The sequence below is a fragment of the Colletes gigas genome, unplaced genomic scaffold (assembly GCF_013123115.1).
Source record: "Colletes gigas isolate AHSC1104 unplaced genomic scaffold, ASM1312311v1 Colletes_gigas_Sc00045, whole genome shotgun sequence".
NCBI classification, from domain to species: domain Eukaryota; kingdom Metazoa; phylum Arthropoda; class Insecta; order Hymenoptera; family Colletidae; genus Colletes; species Colletes gigas.
The window spans coordinates 1,027,983-1,051,617 of record NW_025106674.1 but is presented as its reverse complement, the minus strand read 5'-3'; the positions used below and the strand labels follow the sequence as shown (position 1 = coordinate 1,051,617).

General features: G+C 42.9%; 1 protein-coding gene across 1 annotated transcript; it reads left to right on the top strand.

Annotated features, from left to right (window-relative positions):
• The first annotated feature begins 18,076 nt into the window (after window positions 1–18,076).
• Window positions 18,077–21,230, top strand: LOC122403172. Its single transcript, XM_043406529.1, has 3 exons — window positions 18,077–18,382; window positions 19,798–19,932; window positions 20,010–21,230. The coding sequence occupies exons 1-3, from the start codon at window positions 18,077–18,079 to the stop codon at window positions 21,228–21,230; spliced, it is 1,662 nt and encodes a 553-aa protein (XP_043262464.1).
• Window positions 21,231–23,635: the final 2,405 nt, after the last annotated feature.

The following is a 23,635-nucleotide window of genomic DNA, read 5'->3' as shown; positions in this document are numbered from 1 at the left end:
CGGAGTTTCGCCAAGTGGGCCCAGCGCGGGTGGTCCGAAGGAAATCTTGCAGTGAGGGCGCAACGTCGTCCCCCTCAATCACCACGCCGTTTCGAAAACAAGCACGCCGTGGGCGTAAGAAATAGGCGGTGATTTGGGAAAAATAAACGGCCCTGATTGGAAAGGCCCAACGCGTGGGGTTAACCAATCAGGGTTGTTTAACAATTTTGCCAGTGCAACCGAGGGGTCGACACGGAGACGAGCGAGGAATAACCACACTTGGTTTTGCGCGCTCTAACCAAAAACAACGAAAAATAAAGAAAGTTTTGTCACCCCACAAAGAGTGATTTCCTACGACAACCTATGTTGGAATGCAACGATTTCCACTTAAAGGCCTTGGGGAAAGGGGGTCTGTTTTTTTCCTTAAGCAGAAAAAGGGGCGGGGGTCCCAGCAGGGACAAAAGCGACGACCGTGCAGTCCGAAAGTATCTGGCCGTCAGTGTGCATCGCAAAGTTCCAAACACCCTTCATACTATTTCATACTGGTACGCGTATACACTGCGTGCATAGACGTGAATGAAACATTATAATAAACTGTGTATTTATAAGGAAAGTGTTTTATTCCTTCTTTTCAAACCTATTTAAAGAAAGTAATCGCCAACAACCTATCCCAACATTGGTGACCTACGACGTGATCTAGAGTAGGAAGTGACAATCTTTTTTTTTATTTTTTACTAGTTTTTGTGTATTTTATTTTTGACTTTTAACCTGCGAAAGACAATGCAGTCGGCCGGAAATGGACCAAGTGCCGCGGTTCGGGGTAGTGCCGCGAGTCTGGGCAGCGTCGCGACGCCCGAAATAGAGCGCGTCGACATAAAAGTGCCGCCGTTTTGGCCGGAAATAGCCGACCAAATCCACGAGGGGACGAACCAGCCCCAGATAGCCGCCGTAGCAGCAGCCCATGGAGCTACGACGCAAGACAGCGTCATGGAGAAGTTGGTGCGACGGCTGGAGGCGATGGAACTCCGGATGAACGAGTTCGGCCGATCGCGAGCTCCACGCAGTGCCTCCAGGAACCGCCGGAGGTCAAAATCGCGGAGGAGAAGCCAATCCCCCCAGCAAATGGACCACTGCTGGTACCACCGGACGTTCGGGGACAGGTCGACGAAGTGCCGACAGCCGTGTGCATACACGTCGGGAAACTCGACCACCCAGCACTGAACGCGGCAGTCAGTGATGGACCACGTACCTGCCGCCTTTTCGTCCTCGACCGGGCTCGAAACGAAGAGTACTTGGTCGATACGGGGTCGGACCTGTGCGTTTACCCGCGCTCGTTCATCAAGGGTCCGCTCTCCAAGACCAAGTACGAGCTCTTCGCCGCCAACGGGTCGATTATCCCGACGTACGGATTGAAGCCAGCGAGTCTCGACCTGGGACTCCGACGCGCCTTCGTTTGGAGGTTCGTCGTCGCCGACGTTTCGAAGCCGATCATCGGCGCCGACTTCCTGGCGCACTTCGGCCTCCTGGTGGACCTCAAAGGGAAGCAGCTCCTCGACAGGGCCGGGCGGTGTACTGGTGGTCGGCCGCGATCGCGGAATTGCGGGTCGCGAGTGTCCGCGCCCGACGCCAGTACGCCCGCGCGCGCCGTCGTCTACGACCGGACGATGGCGTGGCGCGAGCGAGGGCAGATGACCTGTATGAGGCATACCGGATGGCGCGGGTTGCTCTGCAGGTCGCCATCAAACGGGCCGAGGCCCAGGCATGGAAGGATCTCCTCCAGACCCTCGATGACGATCCTTGGGGGCGCCCGTACAGGGTGGTGCTGAAGAAGCTCCGCCCGTGGGCGCCCCCCGTCACCGAGGGTCTTGACCCCCGGCTGCTGGAGGACGTGGTCAATACTCTTTTCCCAATTCGGGTGAGGGGACCACGTCCTCCGGCGGAGGCGGCAGTCCCAAGGGAGTGGGCGGCCGAACTGGGGGTCACTCAGGGGGAGCTGGCCGCGGCCATCAGACGGCTCGGGGCGCGTAACACGGCCCCGGGTCCGGATGGTGTGCCCGGCCGGGTTTGGGTCTTGACCCAGGGCGTCCTTGGGGCTGACCTCAGGCGGTTGTTCGACCGATGCCTGAGGGACGGGCGATTCCCCCCCAGTTGGAAGGTGGCGAGGATGGTCCTCCTCCGGAAGGAGGGTCGGCCCGCGGAGTCTCCCTCCGCATACCGGCCCATCTGTCTCCTCGACGAGGTGGGCAAGCTCTTCGAGCGGGTGATTGCTGCCCGCCTCGTCGAGCACCTGGCGCGGGGTGCCCCCGGCCTGGCCGACTGCCAGTACGGTTTCCGGGAGGGTCGATCGACCATCGACGCGATAGGTCGTGTCAGGGCCCTCTCGGAGTCGGCCGTCTCCCGGGGAGGGGTGGCTTTGGCGGATAGGGAAGGAGCCGACGGCGCGTTGCTGCCATTGTGACGCTGAGCAGGACACGGCGGAACATACCCTCGAGGTATGCGCTGCATGGGAGGGTGAACGCCGTGTCCTGATCGGCGTCATCGGGCGGGATGTCTCGCTGCCGGGCATGGTGCGCGCCATGCTCGGCAGCGAGGAGAAGTGGAGGGCCGTGGCCTCCTTCTGCGAAATCGTAATGTTGCAGAAGGAGACCGCGGGAAGTATGCTTCGAGCGATTCCCTGTATCCTCCCAAATCGTGCGGAAGGGTCACGTGGGGTTTTTAGTGGGTAGGTCCCCGCGCCCGTTATAAAAGTAATGGGCGCGGGGAATCCCACACACCCCTCCCGCCTCTCCCCAAAGAGGTGGGAGGGAGTCTTTCGAAGATTTTCCCCACGACAAAAGACAATCGTCGAGTTGCGTCGATTTCTTGGAATAATAAATTTTTATAGACGGAGTACACCTCATGCCGCCACTCTCGAAGCACCCTTAAACGCGTACCTTACGCAGTCACGGCGAAAGGATAAAACGAAAATTAATTGGTCGGTAGAGGCCGAAGAGTCCTTTCGGAAAGTCAAGGAAAGCCTTGTAAACGCGACCTTGATAGCGCATCCCTCGGGGGACGTCGAGACGCGGGTGGTCACAGACGCATCCGAATTTGCAATGGGGGCGGTGTTAGAACAAAAACTAGAGGATACGTGGAAACGTCTGGCATTTTATTCAAGGAAATTCAATCCCGCTCAACAGAGGTACAGATCGGGAGTTGACAGCAGCTTATTCTGCTGTGAAACAATTTAAGAATTTCCTGGAAGGACACGAGTTTAAAATCGTGACGGATCATAAACCGCTTATATATGCATTTATGCAGCGCGCTGATAAGGCCGATCCGCGTCAGGTGCGCATGCTGTCGTATATAAGTCAGTTTACGACCCAGATCGAATTCCTTCCAGGGGTCGACAACATCGTGGCCGATTCAATGTCGCGCATAGAGTCCATAAGACTGCCCACGGACATTGAGCTGTGCGAACTGGCGCAGGCACAAGAGAGTGACGACGAGTTGGAGAGGATTCGAGACGATGTCAACCATCCTCTCAAACTCGTGCGGCTTATGTGGGATCCGGCCCACACGCGATTGTATTGTGAACAGTCCGGCGAAACTGTGCGCCCTTACATACCCAGTGCCCTAAGGAAAAAAGTTTTCCATTTCTTTCACGCGCTGGCACATCCGAGCGCGAAGGTAACGGGCAGGATAATTCGGCAAAGATACGTATGGCCGAATATGTGTCGCGACGTGTCGAGCTGGTGCAAAAATTGCATTCCGTGCCAAACATCAAAGGTCACGCGCCACGTGCGGAACAATCCGGCACCGTTTGTGGCACCCGATGGTCGGAACGACCAAATCCACGTGGATATAGTAGGGCCGTTGCGGGAATCGGACGGATATCGGTATATATTGACGATGACCGACCGGTTCTCCCGATGGCCTGAAGCCGTGCCGTTACGTGAAATAGGGGCGCCAACGGTGGCGAAAGCATTTTTCGATACCTGGGTGTCTCGTTACGGAGCCCCCAAGGTAGTGACAACTGACCAGGGGACACAGTTTGAGTCCCAATTCTTTGCGTCGTTACTGTCGCTCATCGGGTGCCAACGAACGAGAACGACCACATATCACCCGGCATCCAACGGGATGATCGTGCGGTGGCACCGAGACCTGAAAGCGGCGTTCATGTGCCACGCGTGTGAGACAAATTGGTCACGGAAACTTCCAACGGTATTGCTAGGGTTGCGTTCGCGGGTACGGTTAGATACCAACGCGTCGCCCGCGGAATTCATGTTCGGTACGACTATGCGCATTCCGGGGGAATTCGTTTTAGAGGGCAATTTCGCCCCAAACCTGGAGATGTTCCTCGGGGAATTCAGAGAGTTCATTCGAGTTGTAAGGCCAGTACCAGTGGTACATAGAAATAGAAAACGTGTATTTAGATTTAAAGAACTACGTGATTGTACACACGTATTGTTACGCGTGGGCGCGGTAAAACGGCCGCTAGAACGACCGTACACCGGGCCACACAGAGTTTTAGAAAAGATATCGGACCAAGTTTACCAAATAGAGATAAACGGGGTGGCGCAGAATGTATCTGTAGAGCGGTTAAAACCCGCGTTTTTCACACCCGAAAATATTGAAGAACGACCGCCCACAGTAACCGAAAGGTTAGAAGTAGAGTCCACGCCTTCCGCGAGTACGCCAAATAAATTAAAGACGTACATCAACAAGAAACGCGTGCAATTTAATAAATAAGTAGATCTAAGTAGATGTAAGTAAATTGTAAACCAAATAGTGTAACCAAACCAAATAAAGAAACCAAAGAGCGCTGTTACTCGGGGGGAAGTACTGTGGGGTCGAGACTTATGGTCTCGTCCGCACGAGAATAAATGGGAGCATTTTCCCGACAAGTTGCGAATCCGCCGTAAGGCTGCGCGCGCAGCGCAGCAGGGCGAAAGCGCGTCCTCTCGAAAAAGCAAGGACGCTCAAGACACTGCTGTGTGAGAACTCCGCGAAGAAGCACGCCAAAAAGAGAAAGATTTAGACTCCTGTTTTTCACGACAAAGACTTGTACGCCTTGTGTCTAATAAAGTACTAATAGTTATTGTTATTGTTACGTACAACGTGTTCAGTTATTTTGAATATCCATATCCGTGGTCGTAGGGGTGGGCCTACGAACGCACGCACATAATTCGTGGAAACGAACCACGTGCATTAAATAAGAAGTAACCCACACCGCTGTGGCCAACGTCCGTAGCTTTGGCGCTGCACACGATGTCGCTTTTCTACTATTGAAGAGTCGAGTCAACCATCTTGAAAAAATCGTAGTCCCTCTTCTGGTCTTAGCTCTCGACCCGCGCACACGTGTCTGTAGAAGAAGTTCATAGTTACTGTTAATTGTTGATTTTTACTGTTCATTCTTGTTGGAAATAAATATTTTTAAAACCACATCCGCTGTCTAATCACTCTTACATATTAGTATAGCAAAAGAGCTATAATTGGTGACCCCGACGTGATCCAAGCGGATTTTTACAACAAGACTACCACGTGTTAAGATGCCCACCGAAAGATCACCAACACGCGATGCCTCGCAACTGCCTACGAGTCTTCCAACGTTGCAACCATGGCAGATCGCAAGTGCTGAAGATAGAGGCTCAAAACAACAACAATTACAGCCACAAGCGTTATATGATTCGGAGTACCTGGCTGCAGTGAGTAAGCCACAACTACCTGCGTTTATGAAAGAAAGACCAGACATTTGATTTTATTCAATTGAGGCCGAATTCGCCGCGGTGGGAACGCGCAGCGACGACGTCAAATACAATGCTACATTGAGAGCGTTAGACCCCGATACGCTGCACCAAATCACGGACATAATTTCCACGCCACCCACGACCAACAAATACGCCACACTTAAACAGACCATAATCAAACGAGTTGCTGAGTCCAGGCAGAAACAGATGTATAGACTCCTCAACGACCTCGTCCTCGGTGACAAAAAGCCGTCACAACTGTTGAGGGAGATGAGAGACCTGGCAGCCGATAGCATTAATGAGGAGATGCTACATAATCTCTGGGTGAGTCGCCTTCCAAATTCAATACGACCACTACTCATAATTTCAGACACACTAAAGCTGGATGCGTTGGCTGAAATGGCTGATCGGTTAATGAAAACGGTCACACTAAGTGAACCAAATACACTGAGACCGCTGAGCACCACGGCAGCAGTGAGTTAGTCGGAAAGGCCAAAGACACCACCTCCATCGGCTTTGGCAGCCCAGTTGGCTGAGCTACAATCTGCCATGGCTTTCTGCATGAAAACGATCTTGGACGTCCAGAAGCAGCAGCAGCAGCAACAGCAGATGTTTGGAAGTGGTCGTTCTAATTACCGTGGGAGATCAATGTCGAGGAGCCAGGACAGGAATTGCAGAAGTTCAAGCCAACAAGGTCCATGCTATTACCACCGCCGGTTTGGTCAGGATGCCAGACGATGTACTACACCGTGCACTTACGAGACCCACAACCAGGGAAACTAGTCATGCTGTCACATGTTCATGCGGTAGGCAATGACAGCGTTGCAAGCACCGCATATTCAACGGATATTAGGCTGCATCTGCATGCCCGACAGACCCATCAACGATACCTCATTGATTCTGGATCAGTTGTCTCATTGTTACCGGTACGTTTATTCAAAAACCGCTCGTGTAATGCTGATCTAACCTTATTTGCAGCCAATTCCACACCGATACCAACATATGGCTTACACGTTAGTGATGTGGATTTGGAACTGCGACGGAAATTTTCCTGGTCGTTTATTATAGCCGACGTGCCTGAACCAATCCTGGGTGCAGATTTCTTAGTACAGCACGGTCTCCTAATTGATTTAAGGAACAAGCAATTGATCGACTCCATCACTTGGCTGTACATCAAAAGGGAAAGTTATTCAGGCTAACGTGCACAGCATTTCCACAATCAGCACAACGATGTCATATGCTGATTTGCTGACTCAATTTGTCAGTATCACCAAACCCACACAATTCACACCAGATGCCAACAGTGAGTTCAGTCATTCCATCGTCACTACAGGACCACCTGTGACTGAACGTGCTCGCAAATTGTTTGGTGAAAAAGCAACCGCAGCTCGCGCAGAAATTCAACGACTCCTGGACAGGGGTGTAATCCGTCCATCCGACAGCGCATGGGCCAGTCCGATCCACCTCACCAAGAAAAAAGATAGCACTTATCGCCTTTGTGGAGACTATCGCAAACTGAATAGCATTACCGTTCCGGACAAATATGCACCGCCACTAATACAGAGCCTCTTTTTGGTCGTACATGGGAAGAGCATATTTTCGACGATTGATTTGGAGAGGGCTTACCACCAAATACCGGTAAACTCAGACAGCATTGCAAAGACAGCTATAACTACACCGTGGGGACTTTATGAGTATGTGGGAATGCCGTTTGGACTTAAAAATGCCACACAAACGTTTCAAAGGTACATAGACTATATTTTCCGTGGTTTAGACTTTGTGTTTATTTATGTTGCGGTAAAAAACCTCTATATCCTTACAATGTATGGCGTCTGGGTTTGTCGCCAGGTCGAGCGTTCCTGGAAACAAGTTGACTGTCGGTTTTTCGTTTTATGTTTGTAGGCTGCCGTTGTTCGGCAGTTGGAAGCAATACGTCGGCTAGGACAGGACGCATGTAAAGTCCTGGGTTATTTTTCCTTTGTATACTCAAATATAGATATAATCAAATATATATAAGTTTACCGGAGAATTGTGCCTTTCACTAAATTAAGAACCTGCTTCCACGTAATTAGAACAATACCCTCAACAGGTTATGGGCCCAGTGTAGTTTAGTGAAAAGGTTTTATTAAGTGATAATTGTCATAGTGCAGAAAGTGTGCTAAAAAGAAAAATGGAAGTGTCAAATCTAAGAATTGAGAAATTGCGTGGCAGAGAAAACTGGCAGCAATGGCGTTTTATAATACGTACATTGTTGGAGGAGGATGATATTATGATTGACGTATGCGAAGGCACACTAGTTCGTCCGCTTGAAGGTTCAACTGAATATGAGGCAAAACTCAATAGGTTTGTGAAAGCAGATAAGGCTGCAAGGAAATTAATTGTTACGACTGTGGAGAAAAAACCACTGGATTTGCTGTTAGGTTGCACAACTGCGAGAGAAATGTGGAAGAAGCTGAACGCTGTGTACGACATGAAGTCGGAAGAAAATTTGTCATTGGTCCAGAAACAATTTTTTGATTTTAAGTGGGAAACAAGTGAGACCGTTGCACACAATCTATCGAACGTCGAACAGTTGGCATCGAAGATGAAAAGTCTTGGTAGTGAAGTGCCAGATTCAATGCTAGTGACACGCATTCTATGTACGTTGCCGAAGAAATTTAACCATTTCCATAGTGCATGGGACTCTGTTGAAGAATCGAAGAAAAATCTCGAAAATTTAACAGCAAGATTAATGTCTGAAGAGATGAGGGCAGCAGAACAATCTGATGTAGAGGAAACAGTCGCTTTAATGACAAAATCAAGATTTGACAACAAACAATCTAAATCAGGTCAAAATAATTACGTCAAGAAAAACGTAGACATTGTTTGTTATATTTGCGGCAAAAGAGGTCACAAGAAGCAAGATTGTGTTGGCTGCTATACGTGTGGCTCAAAAAATCACCTAAGCAGAAATTGCTTTAAAAGAAGAGGAAACTTCAGGGAGAGGTGGAATACGCAAAGTATCGGTTCGAATCAAGGACAACGCAATTCGTCATCAAAGCAGGCGTTTGTGGGGAGCTGCAACATGGAGCAGGACAATAATTTTTGGCTGATTGATTCAGGAGCATCGGACCACATGACGTATCAACGAGAACTGTTTTGTGATTTCGAGGAATTTGAAGTACCATTATATGTAAGGATAGGCAATGGCGAAAATATTGCTGCGTATGGTAAAGGTAGGATCGAGATCGAAACATATGTGGATGATGAATTGATCGAAGGCGTGATGCATGACGTGTTGTTTGTACCGGGATTAAAACAAAATCTGTTTTCGGTTAAAGTTGTTGCGAAAAAGGGAGTTAATTTTTCTATTACAAATTGTGGAAAGAAATGCTTGTTCACGCGTGATGGGACTGTTATAGCGACAGGGACTGATAGCGGTAATTTATATAAAATTAATTTGCGAGTAGTATTGCCAAGAAAGTGTAATTTAATTGAAAGAGTCGATAAAAACCAAAAAACGGATAAATCGGGTTCATTACAATTATGGCATGAGCGTTTGTGTCATCAAAGCAAAAGGCACGTAAAAAGTTTTTTGCAAAACGTGGGTGTACATGTAAATGTTTTGGATGAGAATGATATTTGCGAAGGCTGCGCTTATGGGAAACAGCACAGGCTAAGTTTTCATGAAAATATTGAACGCGCTAAAAATCCACGTGAAATTATACATGCTGACGTCTGTGGGCCTATGGAACAAGAATCGATCGGTAGAAAGTTATACTTTGTAACCTTTAAGGACGATTTTTCAAGATTTAGAACAATCTATTTTATTCGGCATAAATCAGAAGTTATTGATAAATTAAAATCTTACTGTAATGGAATTGAAAATCAATTCAATAGAAATTTCAAAGAGTTTCACACAGATGGTGGTAAAGAATTTAAAAATAGAGAGGTCGAATGTTTTTTAAATAGTAAAGGTATAAAACATAGAGTAAATGTTCCATATACGCCAGAACAAAATGGTATCGCAGAACGTGAAAACCGGATTATTGTAGAAGCAGCGCGATCAATGATTTATTCAAAATCGGGAACTTCCTTGTCTTTGTGGGCGGAAGCAATGAACACCGCCGTGTTTGTAATTAATAGAACAGGCCCGACAAAAGAAGCGAATAAAACTCCTTACGAGTTATGGTATGGGAAAACTGCAAATGTCGATAATTTTAAAGTTTTTGGAACTGAGTGTTTTGTTCACGTACCTGTGGAAAAAAGGAGAAAGTTGGATAAAAAGGCAATGAAAGGGTTTCTTGTTGGTTACATTGAAAATTGCAAAGGTTATCGTATTTTTGTTCCTGACTTGAGAGATGTAATTCTAAGTCGTGATGTAGTATTTAAACTAGAGAAAACATGTTCAAATGTAGTAAATATTATTAATTTAAAAGAAAATAATGAGGTTACAGAAAATTCAGTTGAACATAATAATGAAAATAGTAATGAAAGTGCTGAAGAAGAAGGGAAACCAACGGAAACTTTGCAATTTTCAAAATGTAGCGATGAAAATGTAAGAGAACTACGCGACAGACGAAATATCAAGCGTACTGATTTTTATGGGTGTCCAATTACATGTGTGGCAGAAGCATTGCCTGAAAATTATAATGATGCGATTAATTCTACTGAAAAAGATCAGTGGATAAAAGCTATCTGTTTAAATAACGCGTTAATTCGTTAGTAAGAAACGGCGGTTAAATTCTCGCGTGATCTATAGAAAAAAGGGGACATTTCTTATACGGTGTTATCCTTCGTTTACGCGACGTTCCAGAGCCTTCTCTGCGGCGTAACATGCTTTGGGAGCAATACCGTGTAGAAAAAATTTTACCTTCGATCATAGTCACGCGATCGGCCCAGTAACGGTTCCATGAGAACAGGTGTTACTACGCCGAAATAACAGAGAGGATACAAAATTAATAAGAGACAGACAATTTCCCCTCTCGCGACCGCGGACAAGAGGGTCTGTCTCTACGATCACTCGCTTTCTGGTTCTCGACGAGTTCGGACCTCCAGAGCCGAGTTTGTCTAATACCGTGATCGCTATATACGATCAGTTAGATTCGTCTAATTGAGTTCCGTTTCAACCGCCGTGGCGTTCGGTCGTGTTTGTTGACACTTGTGCTGGCGAGTCTATAGTTTCTGTCTGTGTATACATACAGTTTCTCTGCGGCAAAGTCAAGTTACGGTGTTTTTTTTTTTTCCCTGGGACGTAGTCCTGGAGTATATTTCCCTGTGGGAAATATAAGTCAACTTAAATGAGCATTTCCGATATCGGGGATGCCCACTCACAACGTTTAATTAACAATACTGTCTCTCCACCAACAATGTCTACATACGCCCAAGCAACTCAAAATGGAATTTTTCCAAAGAAAGAACAAGCCATCGTTATTGACTCAGTGGAAGGTATCAAAATCAAGGAATATAACATGGCTATTGGAAAATTAATTGATCCTTGCAACCTCAGGTTTTCCTCAAGAATCTCACACAGTCGTGTTTGCATGTACTTGAGCAGTCAGGAAGTTGTTAATTCTCTTCTCGCATCCCACAAGACTGTAAACATAAACAACCACGTTCTTGGAATTCGTCCGCTGGTTTCTCCGGCAAAACGAATTCTTCTATCTAACGTGTGTCCAATCATTCCACACAATTTAATAGAAAATAAATTAACTGAACTAAACATAGCAACAAAATCTCAGATCACTTTTGTTCGAGCTGGTATGACTGAGCCTGGTTATAGTCATGTTCTAAGCTTTAGGAGGCAAGTCTACATTGATCTAGATGATGTTCCCAAGTTACCTGACTCTATCCAAATTAATTATGATAATACGCTGTATTGGATATATGTATCAACTGAGAAATTAACATGCTTTTTATGTAAAGCTGAAGGCCATCTAGCCAAGCACTGCAAGAACACCATTGCTGAAAATATAGACCATGCACCAAATACTCAAGTGAAGGATACAAATTTCCCAGTTGCATCTGATGACCCTGTAGTTAAACCTTCTGATTCTTTGGCTTCAAGAGGGTCCCAAATTTTATCAGGGGTAAAAAATATGCTACCTCCTGTGGTTATCAAGAGACCTCCACCAACAGATTCGACATCTACAGCCAGCCCTAAGCCAAATAGTTCATCCTTGAAACAGGAAAAGAAAACTGATAAAAACATCAAAGCCACAAGGAAGAAGCGTAAAGTGGAGGCAAGCTCAGGCACCACCATTGATGAAATCACATCACTCCTACGCTCATCCTCAGAATTTTTCGAAGATGAATCACTCAATCTCCCTCTTAGTTTCGATAGCTGTGCTCAATTCCTCTTGGCCTGCTTCGATAATCCGAACGTTTCCGAAACAGCCTTGAATTATACTCATGACATTTCAGCCCTTATTAGTATGCTGTTAAATTTGAAAAGTTTCATTACGGAACGTAAATTAAAAGAACGTATAAACCGCATCATCAAACGTCTCAAAAGCTCTCCCACTTCTGATACAACCAGTGAAGACTCGTGTGCCTTTGAAGAACAAGAAGACTAATTATAATACAATTTCTCGCAGCTGTTTTTCTGCTCATGGGCACTTTCTCTACTTCTCTTCGCTTTTTCTACTGGAATCCAAGAAGCCTTCGTTCAAAACTACCTGAGGTCCAGTCTATTTTGGATAATTATGATATTCTAATTTTTGTGGAAACTTGGTTAACAACGTGCGATACATTATCCTTTCCGGGTTTTATCTCGTTTAGGAAAGATAGGGCACATTCAAGGGGCGGGGGAATCCTCATGTTAATTAGAAAAAGCCTTGCATTTACACAAATAGTTAATTTATCATCTCCTGATGATTCAGTTGAGCTATGTGGTATTTGTTTGACGGATGTCATCCCATGTTTGGATATTATTGTTTGTTACAGGACCCCAGGTCACTCTCTTTCTCAGTATCAATGGTCTACTATCGTTAATAATACTCATAACGATCGTAACTGTATCCTCGTTGGTGACTTTAATGCGCATCATACAATTTGGAATTGTAATCACACTGACAGTAATGGAAGGAGACTTCATAATTCTATAGAAGAAGCTGATTTGTTTTTACATAATAGTGACTCAATTACCCATATTAACATAAACACAAACTTCAAATCCAATCTTGATCTTCTCTTTTCCACTATGAATATCTGTGGTTCCATTGAATCCAGAGTTTTTGACGAGACCTGGGGCTCTGACCACTTCCCCATTACCTTTGAAGTTCATGTTGGCAAGCATTACTATGTAAAAAAAACTTTTAAAATTAAGTCGACCCGCTCTGACTGGGACACTTTCTTTAACCATCTTGATAAAAGCTACTGTGATTTTCTTTTGGACGACTATGATAGACTTTCTCCAACTTATAAGTATGATTTCTTTATCAATACGATTTCCAATGCAGTCAAAAATAGTACACCTAGTAGAGATAAGGGAACATTACATGCTAGACGTCATAGGAGGAACCCAGTTTCATGGTGGGATAACGAATGTAACGAGCTCAAAAGACAACGTAGAGCAGCTTATAGGAAATGGGAAAGGTCAAGCGACTTGGTTGATCTGATCGACTATAAAAGAACTTCAGCATTGGTAATCAAAACATTTAAGAAAAAGAAAAAAGATTGCTTTAGGTCATTTGCTGAATCTATTAACTTTCATACTAATCCAAGCTATGTTTGGAAAAAATGCAAAATTTTTAAAAACAAATGGACTAAGGTCTATCATTCTCATTGCAATGAAAATCTGCAGACATCTGACCTGACTCTAGCTGCTCTAAATAAAATCAGTCCTCCGTGGGTACCAACCGACCCGCTTGCTCTTCCAGACTGTTCGCTAAACGAATTCCTTGACTCCTCCTTCAACTTTGTTGAATTTAATGCAGCCCTTGATATAAAAAATGCTAAATCAGCTCCTGGTATGGATGGCATAGATTTTGAAATCTTACAAAGGCTGCCCTCCAAATATAAATTATTATTACTGGACATCTTCAACTATATGTATTGTTGCAATGAGTTTCCTCCTAACTGGAAATCCTCCTTTATCCACTTTATTAAAAAGTCTGATGGCATAAGCTTTCGGCCCATTTCTCTAACATCATGCGTTAGCAAATTATTTGAAACTCTTGTAAAAAATAGATTACAGTATTGGGCGGAAATAAATAACTGGTTGCCTGCCTGTCAACACGGCTTTCGAAAGGGCAACTCATGCATTGACAATCTGACTAACCTAACTCTTAAAGTAGAGGAATCCTTCAGTGAACGTAAAGAGGTTCTAGCTGCCTTCTTAGACATAGAGGGAGCATTTGATAACGTTAATGTTAATATTATGTTACACCAACTGGCGTCCTTGGGCTGTTCTGCTAATTTAATCAAATTTATAAATTTTCTTTTGAGAGAACGAACCATTTATACTGCTCAATCGTACGAGATACCAAGATTGGTTCATAAAGGAGTTCCTCAGGGAGGAGTTCTTAGTCCACTTCTGTTCGCTCTCTATACTGCGAAGGTAACAGATGGCTTACCAAAATCATTAAATGTTTCCTTATTTGCTGATGATATTGCTCTATATATTAAATTCTCTTCCCTGAAAAGAGCAAAAATAATTTTGGAGAAGGCGATTAATGTTGTTAGTTCCAATCTGCTCAGTATTGGTCTTGTTCTCACACCAAATAAAACGGGCCTACTTCATTTTAATAATAAAAGAATCCCATTCGACAGTGTGCAATTAAAGGTTGAAGGCTGCATTGTGAAATCAGTTAAATATGTTAGATTTCTGGGTATCATATTTGACAATCGATTGACTTTCGGACCACACGTAGATCATATTTACAATAAATGTATAAAATCACTAAACATGATAAAATTCTTGTGTGGAACGTGGTGGGGATCAGATCCCTTGACTTTACTAATAATATACAAAAGCTTCATTCGCTCTATTATAGACTATGGATGCTTTCTTTACTGGCCAATAACGGTATCTCTTAGAAATAAATTAGAAAAAATTCAAAATTCTGCTGTTAGAATTGCACTGGGGTATCGTAGAAGCACTCCTCTCAATGTAATGATAGCAGAATCCAAGTTGATGCTTCTATCAGACAGGTCAACTTTTCTATGTGAACGTTACCTTGCCAAAATTGTTTCAATCAAAGGTTCCAAAATTTTTAATGCTGTCACTAGGTACTTTCATCACCCAAAAAGGAAAAACTCTAGATTCAAAAACAAAATTCTTGACATATGCATTGACTGTCTTCCTGAGTTAAAAGATAAAATCATCTCTAATAATAAATACAATTTATATTGCCATGATTTCAATACATTGATGACATCCGTCCCAATTAACACAACTCTGGGTTTTGAGCTTAAAGATTCAGGTGATCCTAATCTTCAAATTAAAAAAATCATAATAGACAATGGTGCCACGGCCTTATTTACTGATGGCAGTAAAATCGCAAATGCTGATTATGTTGGGTATTCTTGTCTTTGTTACGATCTAAACATTCGTCTCAAAAAAGTATCGACAGAAACGCGTCGATTTTTACAGCGGAATGCTTGGCCCTGTGTGACGCTATGGATATTGCACTTCAGCATAGAAATCGCTCCTTCGTTATTTTTACTGATTCTTTGAGTGCCTTACTTAGTTTAGAGTCCACTAGCCTTAAAATCACATCTAATCCGTTCATTCTTGAATTTAAAAAGAAGTATGTAAAATTCTGTCAGGATAACTCACACTCCATTAAATGTTTTTGGATCCCTTCACATATAGGAGTGTTTGGAAATGAAGATGCTGACTCCCTTGCAAAAGCTGCCACATCTTCTAATTCTGCGGACATCTCTCAAGTTCCTTTCACCGATTTTACTTGTCATCTTAAACTAAAAGGTATTCTTAATACTCGATCCACAATTACTGAGCAAGGCACCTTCAAGGGTGTTCACTATTTTCAAAATTTCTTCAAACCAAATCCAACTCCCTGGTTTGCTCAAAATTTTAAGGCCCACATTAAAAGGGGTTTTATAACCACAGTAAACCGTATCAGGGCCAATCATTATAATCTCGCTGCCTCCCTGTATCGAATAAACATTGTCAGTGATCCTAGTTGTAAGTGTGGTTATATATCCGAGGACTTGGACCATGTTTTGTGGCAGTGTCGTCTTTATGACTCGCAAAGAATTAAATTAGTTAATAAGTTGCGTAAAATTAAGTTTTTTCTACCATTAAAAGCGGACATTTTCTTTGCTAAACCTAATGTTAAAGCCTGTGAATATATTTTTCAGTTTTTATGCGACTGCAATCTTCAAATCTAGAGACTACCAATTCTTTCATTGTACAATAACTGTAAGACTACTGTAACAACAAAATTGTTAAAGCCGAAATAAACCTATAATAGGTTTCAGTGGCTCAATAAAAAAAAAAAAAAAAAAATATTAGAAACAAACACTTTCGAGCAAGTTCTTTCCTTCAAGCAGTCACAAGACCTGAAAATTCGAGAATTAAGACAAAAACTAGAATGTGTGGAGGACAAATATTATGAATTACGTGACGGTTTAGTGTATAAAAAACTAGGTAATAACAAATTGTTATTCTTGGTACCGGAAAGTATGGAAACTAACGTTATTCGAGCTTCCCATGACGATTTAGGTCATTTTGGTGTTGATAAGGTGGTAGAAAATATTTCTAGAATATATTGGTTCCCAGATATGAGAAAAAAGGTCAAAGATCATATAGGAAATTGTTTAAAATGCATTGAGTTTTCAAATCCTAGTGGAAAGTCTGAAGGATATTTACATAGTCTCGATAAAGATAATCTACCGTTCCAGACTATACATATCGATCATTATGGCCCTTTAGAACGTTGCGGTCGAGGATATAAACATATTTTATGTATAGTTGACGGTTTCACTAAATATATCAGGTTATATCCGTGTAAATCCACCAAATCGGAAGAGACCATTCGTCATTTAAGGGAATACTTCCGGTATTATAGTAAACCGAAACGTTTGGTAAGCGATCGAGGAACATGTTTCACTTCAGGATTATTCAGGGATTTTATGCAGGATGAAAGTATAGAACATGTTCGGGTTGCTATTGGAACACCTCGGGCTAATGGTCAAGTGGAACGATACAATCGTATTATTAATCCTATGTTAGCAAAATTAAGTACAAGTCCGGGAAAATGGGATCGAGTACTAGAGCTCGTAGAATTTTCAATAAATAACACTGTTTGTCGTTCAACAAATGAAACTCCATGTAAACTGCTTTTTGGAAGGAACCAGTTCGGAATAATAAACGATAAGTTACGAGTAATTCTTGAAGCACAGAGTGAGGAGGAAAGAGACCTGGTGGCGATACGTAATGCAGCTACACAAGCTATTCAAAAAAATCAACGAATGAATGAGCAAATTTATAATCGTACACACAAAAAAGCAACTATATACAAAACTGGTGATTATGTTATGATAAGAAATCGTGATGTTACACCCGGTATCAATAAAAAGCTGATCCCGAAATTCCGAGGCCCATATGAAGTAAAAAAGGTTTTAGATAAAGATAGGTACGTTGTGGAAGACATTGATGGATTTCAACTGACAAGGGTTCCATTTTCAGGAATCGTTGGACCAGACCAGATGAAATCATGGATTCGTCTTTAGACTAAATAGTTAGAATCAGTTAGCTAGTTATATAAGTTTACATGTCATTAACTATATCTTATTAATTGTATAAGTTTATATTTTTATGTCAGCTTAAGCATTTTATGTTAATATTATAGATAGCACGATATAATTAATTCTAAGATAAAGGTAAAACTGTACGTATGCATACATGATTGAGGACAATCACAATTGTCAGGATTGGCCGAGTTGTAAGCAATCGTTGGGGCGACCGTCGCAGTTGGGCGACGCGACGGATGTTTAGGTTATAAGATAAGAGGTGTCGATTCCGAAAAGGGAGGAGAGCGGAACGATCCCGAGGAGAAACGAGCGTTCTGCAGGCAGTCAAATAAAACCTCTTAAGAAAGAAGCATCTGACCGCCCTTTAGTTTTCTTCACCCTTTTGTCCGCTATAATACGAAATTTATTTAAATGAAAATTTTGCCCATCTCTGCTCTCAGCCCTTATTTCCACTTGCGACTAACAATGTGTGTCGTGCGGCTACAAACTCTTTTGTTTGAACCGCGCGGAACCGGCAGTCGCGGAACCGGCAGTCGCGGAACCGTCAGTCACGGAACCGTCAGTCGCGTGCCATATACGCCAGAGGATATTGTAGTTTCGCGACTAATCGCAAGTGGAAATAAGGCCTCACAAATAATGGATAAGGATAAGAAACCGAAGAGTGGATTATGAAGAGGAAAGAGAAAGAGAAATGGAAGATGGAAGAGGCAGCGATAGATCCAAGACAAGCAAAAGTCCGAAAATTCTTTCAAAGTAGTTCTGTTATCTCTACTAAAAACCAAAATGAAGATAGTGCCGAATGTGAAGATGCGACTGTAAATGAAGCAACCAATCAACCTGTGATCAGTCAAGGCGAATCTACGATTCATAATGAACCTGTCATTGCAACGTCCAGTGGAACAGGCTACGTTGCAGAAAAGTTTAATGAAAGTGACCCCGTAAATTCTACGTCTATGAATATATCAAACGAAAAGGTATATCGACCAGCAACAACATCTGTGCTTCCTACTGGATCAACACCAAAAATTTTTGAATTTGAGAATGATAAAGGTCTTTATGATAATGCTAGTGGGATTTCTTTGAATGTGGATCAAATCAGAGCTCTTTTGTTGACAGGCCCTTGCCAGCCTAGAGAATGTGATATGCCTGGCGGGGAATTCAAACAATCGAGTGACAAACGTCGATTCAACTCTTCATTTTATTATAAGAACAAAAAAATGCCTTCATGGAAGATAACTACAGTCCCTGGTTATCTTATTCACCAACAAAAAATTATGCTTATTGTCACTACTGTTGGTTATTTGGCGATGAAACTGCGAAAAAAAGCATTTGGTACGTTGGTTTCACAGACTGGAAACATTGTCATCAATCGGTCAAACAACATAGTTTAAGTAAAGCCCATCTCAGCAATGCAGTCGCTGCTGCAACATTTCTCCAGAAAAATGATATTCGTCATAAACTCGAACAACAAATAAGCGAAGAAGCTAAGAAATGGCGCGCAATTTTGAATATACTTTTTGACACTGTGAAAACTTTATCTGGTTTGGGCGTTGGTTTTCGTGGTCACCGTGAAAATTTACAAAAGGTTGAGCATCCCGGTATTTATTTGAGTATCATTAAATTGATTTCTCGCCATAATCCTATTCTACATGCGCATCTTGAATCACCAGAACGAATCAAATATTTAAGTAAAACAATAACATATGAGTTACTCAGTACTGTGGGATTTAGTATTAAAAGGATGCGGTGATACAAGAAATTCTATTCCGTCGGTAAACGATATAATTTAAACTATTTATTACTCTGTGCTACACTCTTGACAAGACTCTGTCTGTCTCTCGTCAGCTGTCCCCTCTATGCTATTGACGCGTTGCCCGGGGTTATCGCACCTTCCGCTCTCTCACTCACTCATTCACTCTCTCTCTCTCACTCTTATCCTCGCGATCGTTCACTCGTCATTTGGCCAGTATTTTGAAGACGCGACGCTCGCCTTTGTTATTGCCGGGCCGTCGCGCAACCGTCTTACAAAAACGTGTAAAAACATTTGTCGACTCTATTAAAAGAGTTCAAGCGCCGATCAGCCGCGATGATTATTTTATGATTATTTTACTCCTACAGTACATTAGCTGATCAAACCAGAAAGTTTATTGTTGATGAATGTAAAGGTGCCAAATTTTTCACGTTAATCGCTGACTCAACGACCGATATTGCTCACTTGGACCACATGGCTATTTTGTTACGATACATTGTTATTCAGAATGAAGGTTCAACTGCGTCTGCAATATGTATCAAAGAGAGTTTTTTGTGCTTCGTTCAACTGACAAAAGGGGATGCTACATCTATTTGCAATATTATAACCGCCATATTGTTTGATAAATATGGTTTCCAGAAGAAGTATTTGTCTGGTCAGGCCTATGACGGTGCAGCGGTAATGTCAGGACGTGAAGGTGGTTTGCAAGCGAAAATGAAGGAATATGTCGGCGATGAGACATTTGTTCCGTATATTCACTGTATCAATCATCAAGTAAATTTGGTTTTGGTGCATGCTGCGGAAGAAGTTGCGAGTTCTTCGATTAAAGTGTTTTTTGCGATAATCCAAAGAATTTACAGTACTTTGCGCATTCTCACAGACGATGGGATGAACTTTTAGAAGCAAGCAAAAATCCATCACGGAACTCCAACAGTTTTGGCATTCAGCTTTTAAAAGACCTTAAAAAAGAGATCTTCGAATCCGATGCAGACACAGAAGACGGATTATCATACGATGAAGCTCACAAATCACGCGAACGAGTACTCCACATTAAAGGTTTAAGTACAACCCGTTGGGCTGCACGTATAAAAGCTATGGAAGCATTCATCCAAAATTTCGAGTGCATCGTGGATTGTCTGGAGAAGGAAATTTCAAGGGACGCAGCTACCGGCGATGACATAATGACTGCTCAATCATTGCTTTCTTCATTAAATTGGTTATTTTTTCTGAATTTGTTATGGTGGCATTCTGTGCTTGAAATAATCAGTGTTGCGCAAATTCAACTGCAGAAGAAAGAATTAAACTTGATAACGGCGCAGCATTGCACTTCAGCAGCATTGAAGAAAATGAGAGATTTAAGGGATGAAAGCGCCTACAATAATTTCATCACAAAAGCGAGAAGTCAGTGGGGAAAAATGAGCTTGGAACGTGCTGATTTTCCAGTTGCAAGAATACGGAAAATTAAGAAAATGCCTGGTGAAAATAGCGTTGACTGTGTTTTAGAGACGCCTGACAAGCATCGAGCCAGTTATTACGAAGTTCTCGATACAATGTGTTGCGAATTACAGGATCGTGCAAATGGTTTCAAAGAGATTAATAACATTTTTGGTTTTTTAATGCCTGAAATACTGCACAGCATGAAACCAAGTGATTTTGAGACCAGCACAAGTATTTTGTTAGAGAAATATACTGATTTCTTTACAACTGATCTCAAACATGAATTGTCCAGTTTCGCTGATTTGTATTTCGCGCAACAGCATGATTCTTCAAATGACAGTCCTTTGCAGTATTTGGGATTTATTGTGAAACATAATTTGATGGACAGCTTTCCAGAGTATTGTAGTCTGTTCAGATTGTACCTAACATTACCAGTTACCACAGCGAGCGCCGAAAGGGGCATGAGCTCTTTGAAACGAATCAAAGAATATCGCCGTGCCACTCTAGCTGAGGAAACCCTTAATGACTTCAGTATGCTTTATATCGAAAAAGCAGTTGCGAATAAAATTGATTTGTATTCGACAATCGAAATATTTGCTGAACAGAAAGCAAGGCGAGGATTTAAAACTACATAATAAGTATCATGTATAAACATGTATAAAACTACATAGTAATATAATTACATCTGTACTACTACACTTAACCCGTTTTTAGTAAACTATTTCTTCATTTTTCCCGAAAAATAGGCCCCTCAGGACGTTTGCCACCTGGGCCTTTTTCCTTAAATCCGCCACTGGCAAAGATCTTAGCACGGATAAAGATTCGAAAACTCTCGGTGTGCAATGGTCATCCGCAAGGGACGTACTTAGGTTTACGGTTAGGTCAACTCGGGAGAAACGCGTGACAAAGCGATTCATATTGTCAGAGATTGCGCAAATATTTGATCCCTTAAGATTAATTGGGCCAATAATTAGGAGAGCAAAGTTAATCATGCAGAAATTATGGCAAATCCAGGCAGGTTGGGATGAAGCAGTTCCACAAGAACTACACACCCAATGGTTAGAATATCGATGCGAAATACATAAATTAACCGAATTAAGCATTCCGTGTTGGGTAGCAATTGAGAATTTTACAAGGGCAGAGTTACACGAGTTTTCAGACGCTTCGGAAAAGGCGTACGGGGCCTGCGTATATTTACGGTCAAGTGGCGCTTCAGGTCAGGGAAGTAAAGCTCATTTGTGCCAAATCAAGGGTCGCGCCTCTACGGGCTACCAGCCTTCCACGGTTGGAGTTATGTGGGGCACTTTTATTGGCCCAATTAATGCATAAGGTGAAACACGCACTGACTGTTCCGATTAACGAAATAGAGTATTGGTCGTACTCTACTATTTCGATTTCATGGATTGAAAGTCCTTCGGGTAGGTGGAAAACGTTCGTGGCGAATAGAGTAGCAGAGATCCAGGAACTAACGAATGGTTCTAACTGGAGCCATGTAAATTCCCACGATAATCCCGCAGACCTCATTTCGCGTGGGATAGATTCCACAACATTAGCCAACAATAATCTGTGATGGTCAGGTCCTACTTGGTTTTCAAGGGATCGAGAACATTGGTCTCCGTCAATAATCGAGTCATTTGATATACCGGAGGAGAGGGGGGTAAAGCAGGTTTGCACTGCATCAGTAAGGAATACCTTTGATATATTTAATAGATTTTCTCAGTCCCGTGTTGACACTCGTGCTAGTAGGACGCTTGCTCTGTTTCGCGTGTTCCTGGCTAAACGAAGTATTTACTATGGTGATTTCGAATTCGTTCAAGTCGCATTCCAGTACGCTGGGTGCGACATTTATATCTTCCTGGTCGAAAGATAAATTCCTGAGTACAGGAATTTCTCTCTCAAAAAATGGATAAAGCTAACGCTCCTCAAGATGGGACTCCTCAAGAAGCTACATACGCCAGTGTCATCCAGAAAGATAACTTCCCCACAAAGGAACATGCTATTGTGCTGGACGCATACGAAGATATTACCATAAAAGACTACATATTCGGAGTGGGGAAAGTTATAAACCCGGTTAATATTCGATTTGCTTCAAGGATCGCTAACAATAGAGTATGTATATATCTTGCGGACAAATCTCTTGTTGACAAACTCGCGTCGGGCAACGCAAACATATTTATCAAAGATCGGTTACTCTCTGTTAGACCTCTAATTATGAAAACAAAACGGGTAATTCTTTCAAACGTGTGCCCCATCATTCCGCACGCTGTATTATTGAACATTTTCAAGCAAATGGGAATCAGAACCGTATCACCCATTTCCTTCGTAAAAGTAGGATTCACTGAAGCTGGATTCACACACATTCTCAGCTTCCGCAGACAGGTATACGTTCATCCGGATGACGTAAACAAGTTACCGGAGAATTTGCAAGTAAGCTATGATAATACTTCTTACTGGGTATACATCTCTACAGACAATTTGAAGTGTTTTCAATGCAAGAAGGAAGGGCATCTGGCGAAACATTGTCCTAACTCTACTTCAGATTCACCTCAACAAATAGGTAGCTCTTCCTTATCGGCCCATGTGCTTAACTCGAACAAAGAAGTTTCATTTCCTCCTTTGAGTGACGAGAAACAACCGGGTCCAGTCGAGGGATACAGAGACTCTTCTCAAAACAGAATCTCCATTAAAAGACCACTTTCCACAAGTTCTAGCAGTACCACAAATGCTGGATCTGAGACTGTAGATAAAATTCAATTGCCTATTCCATCGGATGCTAATTCCCCCACAGACAGGCAGACTTCATCTTTTGTGGCTCCCACCTCAACAAAGCGTCTTGTTTCTCCATATAAAAGGCAGAAGAAAAGTTTAGCTCCGACGAAACAGGTTGAGTCTGAAACAATAGAGCTCGCACTAGAAGCAGTTAAGCAAATCTTCACTCAAAGTCCGGATGAGCATGTTATAAAGTACGAACAGTACAAGGAGTTAATACTTAAAGCCAAACGGAATCCGGACATTGTGCAGCTGGCACAATCTTATACGG